General features: G+C 42.5%; 1 protein-coding gene and 1 long non-coding RNA gene across 10 annotated transcripts in view; one reads left to right on the top strand and one right to left on the bottom strand.

The window, feature by feature from the left end:
• The window catches only part of CEP112 (centrosomal protein 112), a 303,426-nt gene that overhangs the window by 120,770 nt on the left and 163,523 nt on the right, over positions 1-19,133 (top strand). For all 9 annotated transcript variants that reach the window (XM_070480128.1, XM_070480127.1, XM_070480129.1 and 6 more), the window contains one exon: positions 7,481-7,616. In XM_070480128.1, coding sequence (XP_070336229.1) covers positions 7,481-7,616 — 136 coding nt within the window. The remainder of the gene's footprint in view (positions 1-7,480; positions 7,617-19,133) is intronic.
• Positions 8,337-17,544, bottom strand: LOC110126178 (uncharacterized). The gene is made up of 3 exons (XR_002310340.2): positions 17,012-17,544; positions 16,057-16,110; positions 8,337-15,641 (listed from the first exon to the last, which is right to left on the bottom strand). It is a non-coding gene; the product is annotated as an uncharacterized lncRNA (long non-coding RNA).

Here is a 19,133-nt window from a genome sequence, read left to right as displayed (position 1 = left end):
ACTTGCAGGGTAACACCGATGTATAAAATATATTTCGTTTGAGTCACAGAAGCAGAGGGAAGAGAGTGATAGAAGAGAAAAATATTTGAAAAACTCATGGCCCCAAATTTTCCAGTTTCATGGAACACAAAGTTATGCTAATTGAAGAAGTTCAGTAAAATCCAAGCAGAGTAAATGCAAAACAAAACAGAACAATAATGCTTATTACTGTGCTTTTGGAGTACAGCTGTCCTGGAGGTGGTTTAATGGATCCTCAGCTCAGTTCAGTCCAGTCACTCAGTCGTGTCCGACTCTTTGCGACCCCATGAACTGTAGCATGCCAGGCCTCCCTGTCCATCACCAACTCCTGGAGTCTACCCAAACCCATGTCCATTGAGTCAGTGATGACATCCAACCATCTCACCCTCTGACGTCCCCTTTTTCTCCTGCCCTCAATCTTTCCCAGCATCAGGGTCTTTTCAAATGAGTCAGCTCTTCGCATCAGGTGGCCAAAGTATTGGAGTTTCAGCTTCAGCATCAGTCCTTCCAATGAACACCCAGGACTGATCTCCTTTAGGATGGACTGGTTGGATCTCCTTGCAGTCCAAGGGACTCTCAAGAGTCTTCTCCAACACCACAGTTCAACAGCATCAATTCTTCGGCGCTCAGCTTTCTTTATAGTCCAACTCTCACAAACTCTCACATCCATGCATGACCACTGGAAAAACCATAGCCTTGAGTATACGTACCTTTGTTGGCAAAGTAATGTCTCTGGCTTTTAATATGCTGTCTAGGTTGGTCATAACTTTCCTTCCAAGGAGTAAACATCTTTTAATTTCATGGCTGCAGTCACCATCTGCAGTGATTTTGGAGCCCAGAAAAATGAAGTCTGACAGTTTCCACTGTTTCCCGATCTATTTGCCCTGAAGTGATGGAACTGGATGCCATGATTTTAGTTTTCTGAATGTTGAGCTTTTAAGCCAACTTTTTCACTCTCATCTTTCACTTTCATCAAGAGGCTCTTTAGTTCCTCTTCACTTTCTGCCATAAGGGTAGTGTCATCTGCATATCTGAGGTTATTGATATTTCTCCCAGCAACCTTGATTCTAACTTGTGCTTCCTCCAGCCCAGCGTTTCTCATGATGTACTCTGCATATAAGTTAAATAAGTAGGGTGCCAATATACAGCCTTGACGTACTCCTTTCCCTATTTGGAACCAGTCTGTTGTTCCATGTCCAGTTCTAACTGTTGCTTCCTGACCTGCATACAGGTTTCTCAAGAGGCAGGTCAGGTGGTCTGGTATGCCCATCTTTTTCAGAATTTTCCACAGTTTATTGTGATCCACACAGTCAAAGGCTTTGCATAGTCAAGAAAGCAGAAATAGATGTTTTTCTGGAACTCTCTTGCTTTTTCGATGATCCAACGGATGTTGGCAATTTGATCTCTGATTCCTCTGCCTTTTCTAAATCCAGCCTGAACATCTGGAAGTTCACAGTTCATGTATTGCTGAAGACTGGCTTGGAGAATTTTGAGCATTACCTTACTAGCGTGTGAGATGAGTGCAATTGTGCAGTAGTTTGAGCATTCTTTGGCATTGCCTTTCTTAGGGATTGGAATGAAACCTGACCTTTTCCAGTCCTGTGGCCACTGCTGAGTTTTCCAAATTTGCTGGCATATTGAGTGCAGCACTTTCACAGCATCATCTCTCAGGATTTGAAGTAGCTCAGCTGAAATTCCATCACCTCCACAAAGCTAGTGGATGTGATGGAATTCCAGTTGAGCTATGCTCCTCATGGTGACTTTAGTTTGCAGTTCCTTTTTTTTTTCTTTTGAGATGTTGAGAGTCCGTTCATGTGTTTTTTGGCTAATTATACATCTTCTTTGAAGAAATATCTATGAGGATTCTTCACCTATTTACTTATTTGTTGTTTTACATTATTTGTTATTTTATAAAGTGTGCTAGCTTCTGGTGCACAGCTAAGTGATTGTTATAGACTCTTGAGTCCTCCAACTTTATTCTTTTCCAAAATGGTTTTGCCTATTTTGAGTCCTTTGTATTTCCATATGAATTTTAGGATCAACTTAATAATTTCAGCAAAACATCATCTGGAATTCTGATCGGGGCTGGGTTGAATCTGTAGATCAGTTTGAGGAGTGTTGTCATCTTTTCAATATTAAGACCACTGTTAATTTCCATTTCACTGGTGTTTGTTCCTAACCCTTGAAGTGTCAAGTGTTTTGATGTGTCCACGCGTTTATCATTTTTAACAAGAATTTAGCAGAGACCATTGGTCTTAGTCATGCAAAGAAGAGGCCAAAGAAGTCTATTTATTGCTCATGGTTAGTGAAAGGTATTATTTCGAGTGCCTTTAAAGTCATAGTTTCTGACTGACTCACTATCAGCAGCTTAAGTGCCGATAGCAGCCGTGAGTAGAGAGGATGTAGCTGCTTGAAGTCTTGTTTTTCACCCTAGCTGGGGAGGGAGTGGAGACTCGTCTATGATTTCCAGGGCTGTTGGAAGTGTTTTGTTCTGTTTTGTTTTCCTTGGGGCCTCCAGTGGAGAGGCCAAGCTGGCAGCAGATGAAGTCTACTGTAATGTGAAGCCTGTGAATGTATGTTGGGTCTCTGCCATCATTATCAAAAGTACTGGTGTAGAAATGTGCAAAGGGAAGATTTTCAAATTAAGGTTGGCCTGAACATATAAATGTTAGCTTTCAAAGCTCAAGAAATAGTAAATTGTAGTCCATTAGTCTCCTACATTTTATTGCCTGTTTGGAATAATCATGGTCTTCAGAACATCCTTTAATCTGAACTGGCTTGTGGTTGTATAAGAATGCAGCTTCTTTCTTCTTTATGCTTTATATACTCAGACGAGGAAAATTTACTGCATTTTATAAATAAATCAGAGTTAAAAAGGAAATTTTCTTCCCACCTTTTTATCTTCACAGAGGCACATCTTTAAGGCATTTGAGTGATGCGTTTACACTCAGCTCCACAGCTACTTCCACTGAAAAAAATAATCTTCAAAGTCACTTTTTTTTTTTTTTGCTTCTTACAGGGCACATTATTTGGAATCATGGTAAAAGGAAATACTGTTCTTATATTATTGAGAAGCAAACCCTTTTCTTTTTCAAGTGCTGAAAAATTTAACTTCTATTTCATTACTTTGATGGAAATTAAAATGATACCTCATTGAAATGAATATCATCTTTTTATTTAAGTAAGACAGATATTTTATGTTAAGACAGAAGATTTCAGAGTATGAGTGGAGCTCAGTGTGTTTGTGTGGCTTAACTGGGCAGAAATACTGACTTTTACTGAGTGGTGGTCAGCTTCACCACTGTTAGCTTTGTGGGTGAGGTGGGACTAAAAATGAATTGAGACGCTTCACTCATTTCCTTGTGTCTTCTGTTAAATATTAAATAGAAAGCAATATTTTAATATAAAACAATACTTGCCATCTGTCAATACTTTTTAATATGTGGAAAGACATTTATTATTATTATTAATGTTACTATACAACAGTCTAGTCAAGGCTATGATTTTTCTAGTAGCCATGTATGGATGTGAGAGTTGCACTATAAAGAAAGCTGAGTGCCAAAAAATTGATGCTTTTGAACTGTGGTGTTGGAGAAGACTCTTGAGAGTCCCTCAGACTGCAAGGAGGTCCAACCAGTCCATCCTAAAGGAAATCAATCCTGAACATTCGTTGGAAAGACTGATGCTGAAGCTGAAAGGGGCAATACTTTGGCCACCTGATGCCAAGAGCCGACTCATTGGAAGAGACCCTGATGCTGGGAAAGATTGAAGGTGGGAGGAGAAGGGGATGACAGAGGATGAGATGGTTGGATGGCATCACCAACTCGATGGATGTTAGTTTGAGCAGGCTCTGGGAGTTGGTGATGGACAGGGAGGCCTGGTGTGCTGCATTCCATGGGGTTGCAAAGAGTCAGACACAACTGAGTGACTGAACTGAACATACAGGACTTCCCTGGTGGCTCAGTGGTGAAGAATCCACCTGCCAATGCAGGAGATGCCCAGGAAACACAGGTTCAATCCCTGGGTGGGGGGGATCCCTTGGAGGAGGAAATGGCAACCCACTCCAGTATTTTGGCCTGGGAAATCCCATGGACAGAGGAGCCTGGGGTGCTACAGTGCATGGGTTCACAAAAGAGTCAGAAGTGACTTAGTGACTAAACAACAACAGTAACAAATAACAGCATATCAGTGAATATGCCGGATTGTATTTTCTCAAATGGCAAATGGGATGCAGGAAAATATTCCTCTTTGATTCCTGAAAACCTCAACATCATCTGTCTTTTGGAGGATTCAGTTTCTTACCGCATCTATGATTCTGTCCATGAGGATTCCAGTGCTGCTTAGTATTGAAGAACATTTTACTAAGTTGCTCTATCATGGGTCCTGGCACTGAGTGTCCACTTTTTTCTTCTGATCTGGTTTTCAGCACAGCATCATGTGTTTCTTCATTATCGTGCACAGGATCTGGCCGAGGGGTGGGTTTCGTGTGTATGTGCGGAATGTCCACGGAACGGTGATGGCATACTGTTGCACTGCCATCAGACCCATCAAACGTCAGGCTTGAAATGTTCGCACAGAAGCAGTGGGCCTTACTGCACTAGGTCATAGTTTAACAAAGAGCATTTTTATTATGGTCTCAGTATATAACTGATCATGAATAAAACTTTGGACTTTGATTTTTGTAGTCAATTATAAAGTAAATGAACTAGATTTGGTAGTTAAGAATGAGATAAAATAGAGAAAATATTTGTCCTAGTAAATTGAAAGTATTTATAGTAACAGTAGCTCAGGTGAGTTATTGCACAAAAAATTTAAAACAACTCACTTTTAGCATTTACATAAAAAGTTGATATTTCACATATTTTTATAAAATGTGTTAGAATTTTCTCCTGGCTAATTAGTGATGCATAATTTTAAATTATATGGTTTATAAATTTTTTAAGTTTTCAAAGTGAAGAGGAACTAAAGAGCCTCTTGATGAAGGTGAAAGAGGAGAGTGAAAAAGCTGGCCTAAAACTCAGCATTCAGAAAACTCAGATCATGGTATCCGGTCCCATCACTTCATGGCAAAAAGATGGGGAAAATATGGAAATAGCATCATGTTTCATTTTCTTGGGCTCCAAAATCAATGTGGACAGTGACTTAGCCACAAAATTAAAAGACACTTGCTCCTTGGAAGAATAGCTTAACAAACCTACACAGCATATTAAAAAACAAAGATATCACTTTGCCCTCAAAGTCCATGCAGTCAAAACTCTGGTTTTTCCAGTAGTCATGTGTGGATGTGAGAGTTGGACCATATAGAAGGCTGAGTGCCAAAGAATTGATGCTTTTGAACTGTGGTGATGGAGAAGATTCCTGAGAGTTCCTTGGACTGCAAGGAGATCAATCCAGTCAATCTTAAAGGAAATCGGTCCTGAATATTCATTGAAAGGACTGATACTGAAGCTCCAATACTTTGGCCACCTGATGCAAAGAGCTGACTTATTGGAAAAGACCCTGATGCTGGGAAAGATTGAAGGCAGGAGGAGAAGGGGATGACAGAGGATGAGATGGTTGGATGGCATCACTGACTCAGTGGACATGAGTTTGAGCAAGCTCCAGGAGATGGTGAAGGACAGGAAAGCCTGGTGTGCTATAGTTCATGGGGTTGCAAAGAGTTGGATATGATTGAGCGACTGAACAACAAAAAACAAAAGTTTTCAAATATTGTCCACTGTACTTTCTTTTCTAATATGAAACAGACTGAGCATGCGAATGTGACCCTTTGAAAACTTGTGGTCCCCAAGTGTGGGAGACTCGGAGTGGTCCTCAAGCGTGGCAAGCATGGGACGAACAGTCCCGGGGCTCACGGCAGAGGAGTAGCTCCTCTGCGTCCTGACCTCGTGACCTCGTGGGGACCCTCGTCGTCAGCTGCAGCCTCCGCCTCGGCACCCACGTCACAGCCCTCTCAATGGAGCCTCTGGGTGACCACTCCCAGTCAGCCGGAGCACAGTCCATCCAGCACTGGTGACAGCTCTCTGTCACAGTGGCCACCTGCTTCCTGGCCAGGGGACCCAGTAGGGGTCCTTCTATGAGACACTTGTCTCACTCTGGGGGCACTTTCTGAGCATAGGCAGCGGCATCAGAGACACCCGGAAAGCCACGGAGCAGCCAGAGCGCGGGCTGCGCAGGGCCGCCGGGGCGCAGTCCCGCCTGGCCGTCAGTGACGTGGGGCCTCGGGTGCGGTCTCTGAGCCTGTTTCCTGTTCTGCAAATGGCCTTACACAAGCTGGCCGTGAGAGTAAAGAGAGAAGACGGGTTAAAATCATTCACGCAGCGCCCGGCACCCAGTCAGAGCTCAGCAGTGGCCAGTATTAACATTCACATGTTTATACCCTAAAGTCTTACTTTTTGTTCTGTCAGCATGCAGAGATTCCTCTTCTGTTGGTGGACCCGCTTGACTATTTCGTTTTAGTTCAAGGTACAAAGAAACACGATGGTTACGGTTCACTTAGGCAAGTCTGCTGCGGGCAGGAGGTTGTGTCCGGCCGGCATGGCGCTCCACTGGGCCTGGCACCCCGTAGGTCGGCTCCTGCCAGACGTGCGTGTTAGAGGGGTTCCCATGGTACCATGCGCTTTTCTAAGCAAGATGTGAAAGATTGAGGGCAGGACGAGAAGGGGACAACAGAGGATGAGATGGTTGGATGGCATCACCAACTCGATGGACATGAGTTTGAGTAAACTCCAGGAATTGGTGATGGACAGGGAGGCCTGGTGTGCTGTGGTTCATGGGGTCGCAAAGAGTTGGACACGACTGAGCAACTGAACTGAACTGATTATTCACATACATAGAATTCATCCTTTCAAAGTGTACAGTTTGGCAGATTTTAATATATCCACGAAGATGTGTGGCCATCACTACTATCTAAGTCCAGCATGTTTGTCACCCCCAGCCCCCTGTGAGTGAGCAGTCACTGCCAGCCCCCCCCGTCCCCCCAGCCCCTGGTGACCACTGACCTGCTTTCTCTGTCTCTGTGGGTTTGTCTGTTCTGGATGTTTCTCATAGATAGAATCATACGATATGTAAGCTTGTGACCTTGAGTCTGACTCCTGTAACGTTGCAGTGTTTTTGAGATTTGTCCATGTTGCAGGTGCGTCAGAGCTTCATGCCTTTTTGAGGCTGAATACTGTTCCTCACTGCTCCATCCATCGGGTGGTGGAGGTCCATGGTGATAAACAGTCTTGTTCTAGGAAAGTTGTTCAAAGCCAGTGTATCCTTATCAGAATACACATTATGTGCTTATATCCTTCTTTCCTGAGACAAATCGTGTTACTGTCATCTTTTGAAGAGAGGTTTTATAGCATTTGGATATTTCAGATAGAAATCTGGTCTGTACTTTAGAGAGACTTAAAGCTTGTTCTTTGACCAAACCTGGTTCTTTGGTTATGCGCTAACTCTGTGGCCTGTGTGGCCTTCCCAGGGAGAAGGAGGAGCAGCTGACCCGCGTGAGCGAGGGGCAGAGGCTCCAGGCACAGCAGGCGGACGCCGCGCTGGAGGAGTTCAAGCGGCAGGTGGAGCTGAACTCAGAGAAGGTCTACGCGGAGATGAAGGAGCAGGTGAGAGGCCGCCTCTGGGGCGGAGACGTGCAGGCCTCCCATGGGAAGCAGCGCGTTTACCAGCTCAGAAGGCTCTGCCAGGGTTAGCCCACCGTGGGTCGGGGCTTCAGGTGAGGGCCGGGGTGGACACCCACCTCCCACAGAGCGCCGGAAGGACGGGCAGCTCCTCTTGACCGAGACAAGCGCCCCGGAGGAGGGCTCAGCCGGCGGGGCCCTGCTGCCCTCCCACAGGGCAGCCTTCCTGGGCCGCGGGGGGGCCTCCGCTAGGCTGCTCCTGGCGGTGGGCAGGGGACAGAGCGCGGTGGAATGGGGCTGGGGGCCCTCCTCCCCCCTCAGTGCCCTGATTCCTCTTGAAAGCAGTGCCAGAAACCATTCCAAGTCCCGTCCATAGACGCGGTCATGGCCAGACTGTGCCAGGCTTTGGGACACGGGTCAGCTTAGGTGTAAAACCCCATGACTGGTCATTTTCTCCAGAGCAAGGCCTGAAGTTACCCTCATCTGTGTCTGTCCATGTGCCGTAGATAGTGTTGCATTGGTCAGTTATGGCAGATTATTTTCTAGTGGCATTTCAGGAGGACAGAGGCTGTCTCCGGTTCTTATGCAACCGGTATGTTGTATAGTTTTGAGAAAAAGTTAAAAAATTTATAGAAGAATAAAGGAAACAGACACCTAGGTACCCATCATGAAGAATCAACAATTGTCAACAGTGTTTATTTAAATAAAATGTTACAGATATAGTTTCATTTTAATTTGCATTTCAAGTCTAATCACGTTATTCTCTCTCCTCTCTTCTCCTGGTCTTTTCAGGAGAGCTCATACTATAATTAATGTATTGTGTATCATTTCAGTGTATGTGTACTTTCATATGCACATGTAATGTCCGTAAGTACCACATGCGTGTATTTTACATATATACATATGTGTTTAATTTCTATGCTTCCATTTTTGAAAAGTTAAAGACTACAGATTTTATGTCTCAGTCTTGTGCACACTTGTACACTGAATTTTATATAGCTGTGGCCTACCTGTAGATTTAGTGCAATGCTTTTAACATTGTATGTGTTTTATCATATGAATATACCATATTTTATATATCAGCTCCCCTATTCGAGAGCATTTAATTGATTTTCAGGTTTTCTTAACTGTTAAGAGTGTTACAGTACTTGTTTGTGATTTCATTTTCAGCTGCAGTTTTCTTCCTCGGGGCCTGAGCACTCACATATGGTAGAAACGTCCCTGTGGAAGGTCACGGGCACAGCCTGTGGGGTTTACAGAACTGGGACTGTGCTTCCTTATTATTTCCTTGATTTGGATTGTGTGGACCTGGGTCCTGAGAGCAAGGTTTGAGACCCCTGCTCACTGCCTTGGGCGAAAGCCAGACTCCTGGTAGAATTTGCGGCTGGAAGGAGGGCCGTTTGGTGCCCGCTCCTGGACGTGCGTCTCTTCCCGGCTCCCTGCTGTGATCAGAGGCCAGGCCCAGGGGAGGCCCATCTGCTCAGATGTGCAGCGGCGCTCACAGGGAGCTCTGTGATCAGCTTAACATTGAAAGGGATACAGAGAATGTTGAAGGAGGGGGCCCCTGGCAAGAAGTCTTGAGCATACCCTGAAGAAGGCTAAAAAAGGGGCTTTTGAAAGTGCCAAGGCTGACATTACAACTTTCCGATAAAAACTAAAACCACAGCAGGCACCTTTGGCTCAATAAATACACCTTTGGGCGTTGGTGATGCAATATTAACAAACTGCCCAATAATGGGTCAGGAGAAAAACAAGCAAACAATATGGGACTTGTGAAAACATTTTGTAGAACAAGAAAAAGACATTTGTATCCAGCAGTCACAGAATAAAAGCACACTTTTGAAAACAGTCTACTGTAGAATTCAGGGAAAAGAAAAAACCAAAAAACCTCAGAGAAGCAGTACCTTTAGTGAGAATACATGATCTATATGAAAGAGGCACATACATCAAGTAAAATTAATGCAATTAAATCTAGATACCTTTTGGAAAAGTACTTAACATCAAGAATAAAATGGAAATCCAATAAGTTTCGTGGCAGAATGAAACTGGAAAAGAAATTGGAGAAATAATGGAGTTTTGAAGGAGAAAGGCTGTGATCCAATTTTATACATAACCAAGGAGCTTCTCACTTCCAGAATCAACAGAAAAACACTTTATTAGTAAGAGTTCACATAACATATACTGATTGTTTCTTCTCTGGAAAAAAATTATATCAATTCAGAGCAGAAGACACCCAGCAGGTGGGGAAACCATCATAGTAAAGGATGAGCCGAGAACAGTGGGATCCAAAAGACAAAAGCAAAGCCAGCCGGCTGTCACACCTCTAGTCATGAGATAGAACGCCGCAGAAGGCATCTAGTATAGAAAATACAAATTTGATAACAGCAGATAATCTGAATCCTCAGGTCACATTATTAAAGTTCACGAAGCTTGGATCAGGATGGGGGAGTACAGTGGCCAACACTCTGCCATGAGATGAGACTCAAAGGATTTGCGAGATGAGGGATGTAGGTTAAAACATTCTTTAGATGTGTAAAACAGGCATTAACAAAATTAACACGATGGTACATTCTCATAAAAATCTTGAGAAGATAAAAGCAAAACTTGAGATATTGCCTAAGAAATAGAGGTAGAAACAGAAGAAAATGTCCAAAATAAGACAGAGTATATAGCTGCAGTAATAAATAGTGATAGGTTAAGTTTTTCTAATAAGAAAGGTATTGATTAGCTGACTTAAATGAGTATATACTACTTATAAAACATACAACTAAAAGTTACACAAAAGTTATATGTAGAAAATATATCTTATCGCTTGTATTCAGGATTAAAGAAAATGTAATACTGTCATATAAATTAACATCAACACAAGTCAGTAAACTGGACAAAGGAGTCTATTTTTGCTTGAGAAAGCCAAGAGTCTTTATGAAATGTGTAAGGAATACATGAAAAAATTGCCATAGTCATGGGATGCTTTAATAAATTTTTCTCCATTCTTTACTGCTCAGGGGGCCAAAACCTAAACAAATAGGAGATCTACATAGCAGTTTATAAAACTACCATATTTCTACTTCCCACTGTTTAAATATGACATATTAAATTCTTACTCCAATGGAGCAGTTACAGAACTAAGTAAACCAATAAATTTCTGAAACTTGACTGCACATACTTTTAACACAATGCTTATTAGTAAAACCAGAAATTAAATTTCAATTAAAATTGCTACATTCACCAAAAACTTTTGTTTTTTGAAAGACACCATTAAAAACAAGAGGAAGTTAAGGCAAGCCAGAGAATTGGAAAATAAAGGATTCACAAATATTTTCAAGAACTCATATCTAAAATATAAAAGAAATCTTACGACACAATAAGCAGAAGACAAACAACCCAGTTAAAAATAGACGGAATATTTGGACATCTCAGAGAAGACTAATAAGCACATAAAGAGATGTTCAGTATTATCATTCGTCAAGGAAATACAAACTAAAACCAAGCAAGATGCCACTGTGTGCTCTTGGAAAAGGTTAAAATTGTAAAGATGAACTGAGGGTGCCAAACATTGGTAAAGGTAAAGGTGTGGTCAGATGTGGTACTTTCACACTGCCAGTGCAAAAATGTTCAACATACACAACCGTCTGTCAGCTGTTCCCTTCCTGTATGTTTAACCAGGAGAATCGAAGTCATATCCAGACAAAGACTTGTACACAAAAGTTGTCAGCAACTTTGTTCACAAAAGCCCAAAACTTGAACAACCCGAATATTCCTCAGAAGTTGGAAGGACAATCGAGATGCAGTGTGTACCATGGAATATGACTTGGGAATAAAACAGAATGGACTGCTGATACCTGCAACAAGGGACGCGTCTCAGAAGTCCTGTGAAGGGAAGAAGCCGTGAACAAACAGGGTTCATGCTGTGTGCTCTGCACGTCTAATTGATGTCAGAACTCCCCAGATGATGTCAGCGTTTCTGTTTTGGCAGTGCCCGCCTGATTTGTTTCAGAGCAGAAGCCTCTTCTTCTGTGGGTGGGCTCCAGCTTCAGACCAGTCTCTGTCCTTTGCTGTGCCGGTCTGCTGGGCTGGGGCACTCAGGAGCACATCTAGATTTGTGGCGATTTAAACCCCTCCACCCGGGAACTCCAGGCACTCATGGGACATTCTCCAGGGTAGACCATGTGCTTGGCCATGAAACAGTACTCAGTAAATCTTAAAAGGACTCAGAAGATCTTAAAATCATACAAAATGTGTTCCTTGACCCCGATAATAAATTAGAAACAAACAATAATAAGAAATCTGGGAAAACACCACATGTTTGGAAATTAAATAAGACACTTATGAGTAACTCATGGAGTAAAGGAGATATTACGTTAAAATTAGGAATTATTTTGAACTGAATTAAAATGAAAACATGGCATGTCAAAGTTTACAGAACGCAGCTAACACAGTACTTAGAGAAAAGCTTGTAACATCTGTCTCCAGGAAGAACATTCTCAAATCAGTAACCTAGTTTTTGTCTTAAAAAACCAGAACAGGGAAAGCAGGCTTCTGCTCAGGGAAGCAGAATAAAGGAAATCATAGATATTTACATATATATGTGTTTATGGAAAGCAAAGAAGTAGAAACCATTAAACTAGAGAAAGGCAATGAAGCCAAAATTTGGCTCCTTGAAAAGATTGCATAAAATTGACAAATTTAGCTTGACTGCTGAGGGTAAAATACAAAAAGTGAGGAGAAACAAATGACCAAAGCTAGGGATGCAAAAGGAAAGGACACTGCTGTTGATCTTATAGAAAATGAAATAATTATAATGTGATATTTTAAACACTTGATGCCAACAAACAACAAAAACTTAGGTGATTATGGACAAATTCCTAGGAAGATGCAAATTATTAAAACTGTCTAAAGAAGAGATAGAAAGTCCAAATTGTCCTATGATAGATAAGGATATTTAATTAGCAACTAAAACTCTTTTCACAAGGAAAAGCCCAGGACCAGACGGCTTCCCTGGGGCTGCGTGTGCTGTGCGCTCCGCTTGCAGCCCAGCGAACTGCAGCTGCCACTCACTGGCTCCTCTGTCCACGAGATGCTCCAGGCAGAAGCACTGTGGTTCAGGCAGTAGGAGGATCAAGCAGGGTGGACGAGGAAGAATCATGTTCCTGTCTACCTCTGGGATTCTGTTTTTCAAGACTCCAAGGTGTGCATGATGTGTATTCAAGGTTGTTCATTGTGATGTTATTTATCAAGGGTAAAAAAACTAGAAACTATATGTCAAAAAATATATATAGTTGAACTATAAAGAAAGCTAAGTGCTGAAGAATTGACGCTGTTGAACTGTGGTGTTGGAGAAGACTCTTGAGAGTCCCTTGGACTGCGAGGAGATCCAACCAGTCCATCCTAAAGGAGATCAGTCCTGGGTGTTCATTGGAAGGACTGATGCTGAAGCTGAACCTCCAGTACTTTGGTTACCTGATTCGAAGAGCTGACTCATTTGAAAAGACCCTGATGCTGGGAAAGATTGAGGGCAGGAGGAGAAGGGGACGTCAGAGGGTAAGATGGTTGGATGGCATCACCGACTCGATGGACATGAGTTTGAGTAAGCTCCAGGAGTTGGTGATGGACAGGGAAGCCTGGTGTGCTGCGGCTCATGGGGTCGCAAAGAGTCACACACGACTGAGCAACTGAAGTGAACTGATGTCAAAACAAGTTGGACAGAATGTTTTTTAAAAAAAAAAATCCTTGGAGAGAATGTGATCTCAGGAACCATTAAATTAGAAATCCATCTTCCTCTTTCCTCTGCAAAAACTGGCCCCTTTAAAATCAAACCATCTTGAAGATCCAGATGCTAAACCCCTAGTTACTGTTTCCAAGTTAAATGGAGCAAACAAACAACTAGAAGGAAATTAAAAAAAACAAAAAGGAGAAGAAGAACCCTGCCCAGCCATCAAGTGAGCCTGCAGTAAAACAAGGCCAGCTGAGCGCAAGAGATGGCGTCTGTGCAGAGGATGCGGGCACCGCCCCGCAGCCCGTCCACCCTCACGCCCCACTGCTCTGCCCGGCACCACGTCATCTGTCTTCCTCCTTCGCCAGTTCTCTGTCCCTCTGTGTGATTCTCCCATTTCTGGACCTCCAGAGTCCGCGTGTTCCTACCTTGCAGATGTCCCATCTCTGCGGACCGGTTACCCAACCTGATGGAGGGTCCTCTGTGGTGCATGCGGCTGGGGTCCCCTTGCCCCCACACACCCTCACCCACGTCCTGTCTTTGCCAGCGGTCATCACTGACCTGTCCAGTGGTTCTGGATTCAGACCCATTGAAACATGACAGCAGCTGACCAGTGAGCAATGCTCTGTTCGTTTTCTGTTGGAAGAAAGTTCTTCCATGGTTTCAGTGACAGATAGTTTTGCCAAGTACAGCTGAGTTTCTGAAACACAGAAAGCACCTTTGGTGTGAGTGTAATAGTATGGAGCAGCCCCACTTATAAAGGAATCCTTATAGCCAGGCTCATTAGCAAATTGGAGAATTCTGGCACAGAAAATTTTAACAGGCAGTAAATACAACATATGTGTCAAAACATGGTAAATTAGATACCCTCCATTTCCAATTGTCACTTGGTTAAAAAGTGTGAATCTGATGTGGCTCAAGTTCTCAAAGAAAGTCAATCAGAAGATTCATTATTTGGAGAATTCATACTGCTTTTGGATGTTTCCACAGTCTGTATTTTCCTTTTCTGTTGTTGTTTTGAACTGTTCTTTTCTCACTGAAGTCTTTTGTGTGAAAGCCAGGAGAGCTCAGGGCATCTTTTTCCACTTGGAAACTGCTGCACATAGAAGACAACGGGAATTTGAATTAAAAAAAGCTTTGAGTTTGTTTTTGAAAGCGAATTGCTGTTTGAAAAATGAGGCCCATGAGAGAAAATGGAACAGACTTTAACTTTTTTAAAAAGTTGCTTCACACTGTTTCTTTCACTTTGAAGAACTTTTTATCTGATTTAAGACTGCTTAAATAACCTAATTTTTACTCCAGTGGCGAAATCCATTATATATGTTAGCTGTCAGCAATTAGTTGTGCAAAATATACATATTTTAATTGTGAAAATGTATTACTGTTAGAATTATTCCTGTATATGTGTATATAATTGTATTTTTTTTTAAAAAAATAGGGTTCTATATTTACCTATTCTCTGTGAAACAAATAAATGACTGAAAAAGACAGCTATGTCTTTTGAAGTATTGGCAGCAATTCTAAGGTGAAACTTTTTCATCTTGTAAACCAACTGAATGAATGTCAGCTCACCACTTCCTCCTGGGGCTTCCACTCAACCACTTGACTTTTCTAGTTAGTTTTTCTCCTCTTGAAAATACATTCTCATTAAGTGGCATTTGCTGCTAAATATCTGGCTTTAAATTCTGTTCCTTTATCTTAGTAGCCATCAGCTACATGGTATTAGCTTTATACTTGGAAAACCCACGGTTCGCTGTGAAAACCCAATGCGAAAACCCTGCCTTTGACTAGTGAGGTTGCTTCTGGGTGCTGGTACATTTGAAACTGATCAGCAGCTTCTTACAGTCTAAAAGATTTTGAGTTTAGTTTATCATCTCATTGTTGCTGTTGACTTCATGAAAAAATTCTCAAGTTACAAGGAAGGAGGAGTGTCATCTGAATATATCTGTGCTTTTATAAATGTAGATGGGTAACAGACTGAGAGAAGACTCGATACACGGACCATCCATCCTCTCGCCCTTTAGGGGTCATGCTGGCTGATGTAATTAAATAAGGTCTTTTTAGACCAGCTTTAAGGTAATAGAATGTCCAATACAAATAGAAGCATGTTTTCTCAGTTACTTTTTGATGATAATGGGCAAATCTGTCTCCGCTTTCAACATTTGAAAAATTTTGTCTTCAAATGAGATGAGGTGGCAGAGGTAGACTTCTTGAAGGATGTTTAAGTGTTCTCACAGAGCCTGTTGTGTTAATCAGTTCCAGATGTCAACATCCAAAGTCTATGGATAAGTGTTTGGCTTTGAAAAACAAAATTAAACAAAGAAATCAAACAAATAATTAAACCTTAACTCTCATCCTTAAATGCTTAATAGAGTAGTAAGTGAAAGTTTACTCACTACCAAGGAAGACCTGGACGAATTGGGAGATGTACTTGTGTATGGATTTGAAGACTTAGTGTCACAAAGATGTCCTAAAATATTTTTCCTGTTCTTTACTCCATCCCTGTTGGTTCTGCCGTGGTTTAGGCCCCTCTAAGTCCACACCGTGTGTGCGTGCTTAGTTGCTCAGTCCCTGTCCAACTCTTTGCGACCCCACAGACGAGAGCCCACCAGGTTCCCCTGTCCATGGGGTTTCCCAGGCAGGAATACTGGAGTGGGTTGCCATTTCCTCTGGCAGGGGAACTTCCCAACCCAGGGGTTGAATATGTCTCACCTGTGTCTCCTGCGTTAGCGGTGGGTTCTTTACTGGGTGAGCCATCGGGAAAACCTGTAAAAATGTCAGTTCTCCCCAGGTTAATATATAGAATCAACACAATCTCAAAACATTAGCAGTGCTTCTTGCCGGGGGCAGGTGGGGGGCAGTGGTCGGGGAGTGAGGGAAACTGGCAAGCTGATTCTAAACCTGCGTGGAAATACAGCTGGCTCAGAGCAGCCGTGGCAACCTTATGCTACCAGAACTTATACATGCTGCCAAATACTGAGACTGATGTTAAGCTATAGTCATAACTACAGTGTGGTTTTGGCACAAAGATGACCAATGTTTTAGAGGAAAGAGACCAAAAACAGACTCACACACACTACGATCACCCTGTACTGCCATACAGCCGGCAAAGAAGGGCCGGGCCCAGTAAATGGTGCTGTGGCAATGAGGCCCTGAACCGAGCATCCACACCCAGGGTCGATAGAGAGCTCCTACAAGTGGATAGGAAGGGGAGCGGTGCCAGACACGCATCCGCTGCTTTCCTCTATCAAGGATGTTAGTTCCTACTGAATCTTCAGTCCGGCACAGATGACTGTTTCTCTGTCTTGCTGCCGTTTGTATCTGTCTTATCTGCCTATCTGTCTGTCCTTCTGTCTACATCTATACATATCTGAAAATATTTGAAGGACAATTTCTTATAGTTTATCTAAATATGTATTAAATACAGTAAAATTGTATATGTCTATAGAATTGTATAGTTATCTACTAAATTTATATGTCAGATTACTCAGAACCTAACAACACAAGAGAAATTGACTAGAGAAAGAACAATGACTTTTTACAACCACATTTGACAGAAACGCTAGATCCTGGCCCAGGGTCCATTCCTAGTCTCTTACTAACACAGTAGAGCCCTGAGTTTATTTAGGGCAACATTAGACACGGTTCTAAATTGGCAGCCTCTCACCTTGCAGATGGAGTGTGGCTTCTAATGCAGAGAACTTCTAACGCAGTGAATGAGATGGAAACAGCATACTTAACTTGCTCCTGACAGGAACTGGCAGGAAAGCCCCTTCAGAGGGTTTTCAGCAGCTTCAATGGACCCTTAACCCTTGTCCCCTCGCCCCCGCCCTTTAGGGCTGGGGACTCTGAGCTGCAGACACCACTCGGGCCATCGCGGGAAGCTGAATTGCAGACAGCCGAGCCCTGACATCTGTGAACTGCCGACGCTGCGGCCTGTTCCTGAGCGCCTCGTGCCCCGAGGAGGACACAGAGCACTGGCGTTGCTTAAGCTCTGGACGCTCAGGTGTTCTCTTTCATGGAGCTCAAGTAACACCCAAGACACCATCGTAGACCTCTCTTCAGCACCTGTGAACGTTAGACATTCACAGAAACACACCCGAGCCCGTTTCTGCTCCTAATTTGATCACCAAGTCCTACACTTAGCTTTCTTGGAAGCCATTTACCCAATGTTCTTTTTCCCTTACACTTGAAGTTAAATGGAATATGGAATGAGGTATGATTAAGCAGAATCTTTTGTATCTATGGCAACTGAGAACCTTGTGTTTCTACACAAACTTCAAGTGTTTTACAAGACTTGTTTATTTTGGTTTAATTGTGGAAGGAGAATGGAGTGGGGTCTTGCATTTTCGGTCAGTATAAAGTAACACTTATAATGACACCAAATAACACTTATAACACTGAAATTTTCTCAATATTTTGGTATAAGAGGTCTTTCATGTGCTTTAAATTGTTTTCTACTTTGGTTATAGATAATTTTTTTGAAGGAAGATATCCTATTTTTATGAATGTTGTGTATACAAAGCTCTTAATTTAAAATATTTTAATAATTACTGTTATTTGTAATATTCAATCTGTGCTAAAGTAGAATAAGAACCAAAAATCAACTTCATATGAACATTTGTCTTAAAAGCCCTGAATAAACCAGGTCTTCTCTCATTGATTTAACTTTCTTGCCTCCTTTCTGTTTTACTTTTGTCTGCCCTCCATTCATCCTTGAGAATTTAATACGTATGTATTCTGCACACCATGGCAATTAATTGATAACTAAGATATAAAAGAATTATAAGTCATAGTTTCTTTTATTCAGGGCTTTTAAGACAAATCTTCATATGAAGTTGATTTTTGGTTCTTATTCTACTTTAGCACAGATTGAATATTACAAATAACAGTAATTATTAAAATATTTTAAATTAAGAGCTTTGTATACACAACATTCATAAAAATAGGATATCTTCCTTCAAAAAAATTATCTATAACCAAAGTAGAAAACAATTTAAAGCACATGAAAGACCTCTTATACCAAAATATTGATGAGTAAGCAAAGCTCGCAATCTGAAACACTCCTGCGCTCTAGAGAAAAGCGTCGTGTGCTGGGAAAGGAAAAGTTTCATCTTCTTGCTCCCAGAGCACAGGAAGAGGAAGGTGTTTCCGTCAGTTGTGGATCAGAGAGCAGACCCCTCCGCCAGGAGGGGAGGCTCGAGTCAGCCCCAGAGAGGGATGGTTGGGTGAGAGAAACACGGAGGATTTTCCAACAGAGAGGACCAAAGCTGCCTCGTGAGTAGCCGCAGCCGTTCGGGAAGTGCCAGGGAGCCAGAGTGCAGGGACGGCTTGCGAGAACCAAGTCACAGGCCTCTGGGTAGAGGGCTGATGCGAAGAGCGCTCATTGGAGGAGACAGTCCTGAAACCCAGGTCGTGAGTTAGAAAACAACGTGGGCTCCACTGTGCCTGCCTTAGACATTCCTCAGCAAAGCTGATCTTGGGACTGAGGGCCTGTGTTGGTCATCTTAGAACTCTGATTGCTGAATATGGAAGCTGCCGACCCATGTGTATGATACAATGGTTTTTAATATATTCACACAGTTGTGCAACTATCATCACTCCAGAAAAAGCCCACCCCCAGCCCCCTAGCACCCTAGGCAATCACTAGTCCTCTTTCTGTTTCTGTGGACTTGACTCTTCTGCGAATTTAACACAAATGGGACAGTACAACACATGGCCTTTTCTGCCTGTTCTCTTTTACTTTGAAGACTGTCTTCAAGATCCATCCATGTTGTAATGTGTCTTAG

The sequence above is a fragment of the Odocoileus virginianus genome, chromosome 17 (genome assembly GCF_023699985.2).
Source record: "Odocoileus virginianus isolate 20LAN1187 ecotype Illinois chromosome 17, Ovbor_1.2, whole genome shotgun sequence".
NCBI classification, from domain to species: domain Eukaryota; kingdom Metazoa; phylum Chordata; class Mammalia; order Artiodactyla; family Cervidae; genus Odocoileus; species Odocoileus virginianus.
Note: the sequence above shows the minus strand (reverse complement) of the source record. Positions and strands in the feature narration are given on the sequence as shown.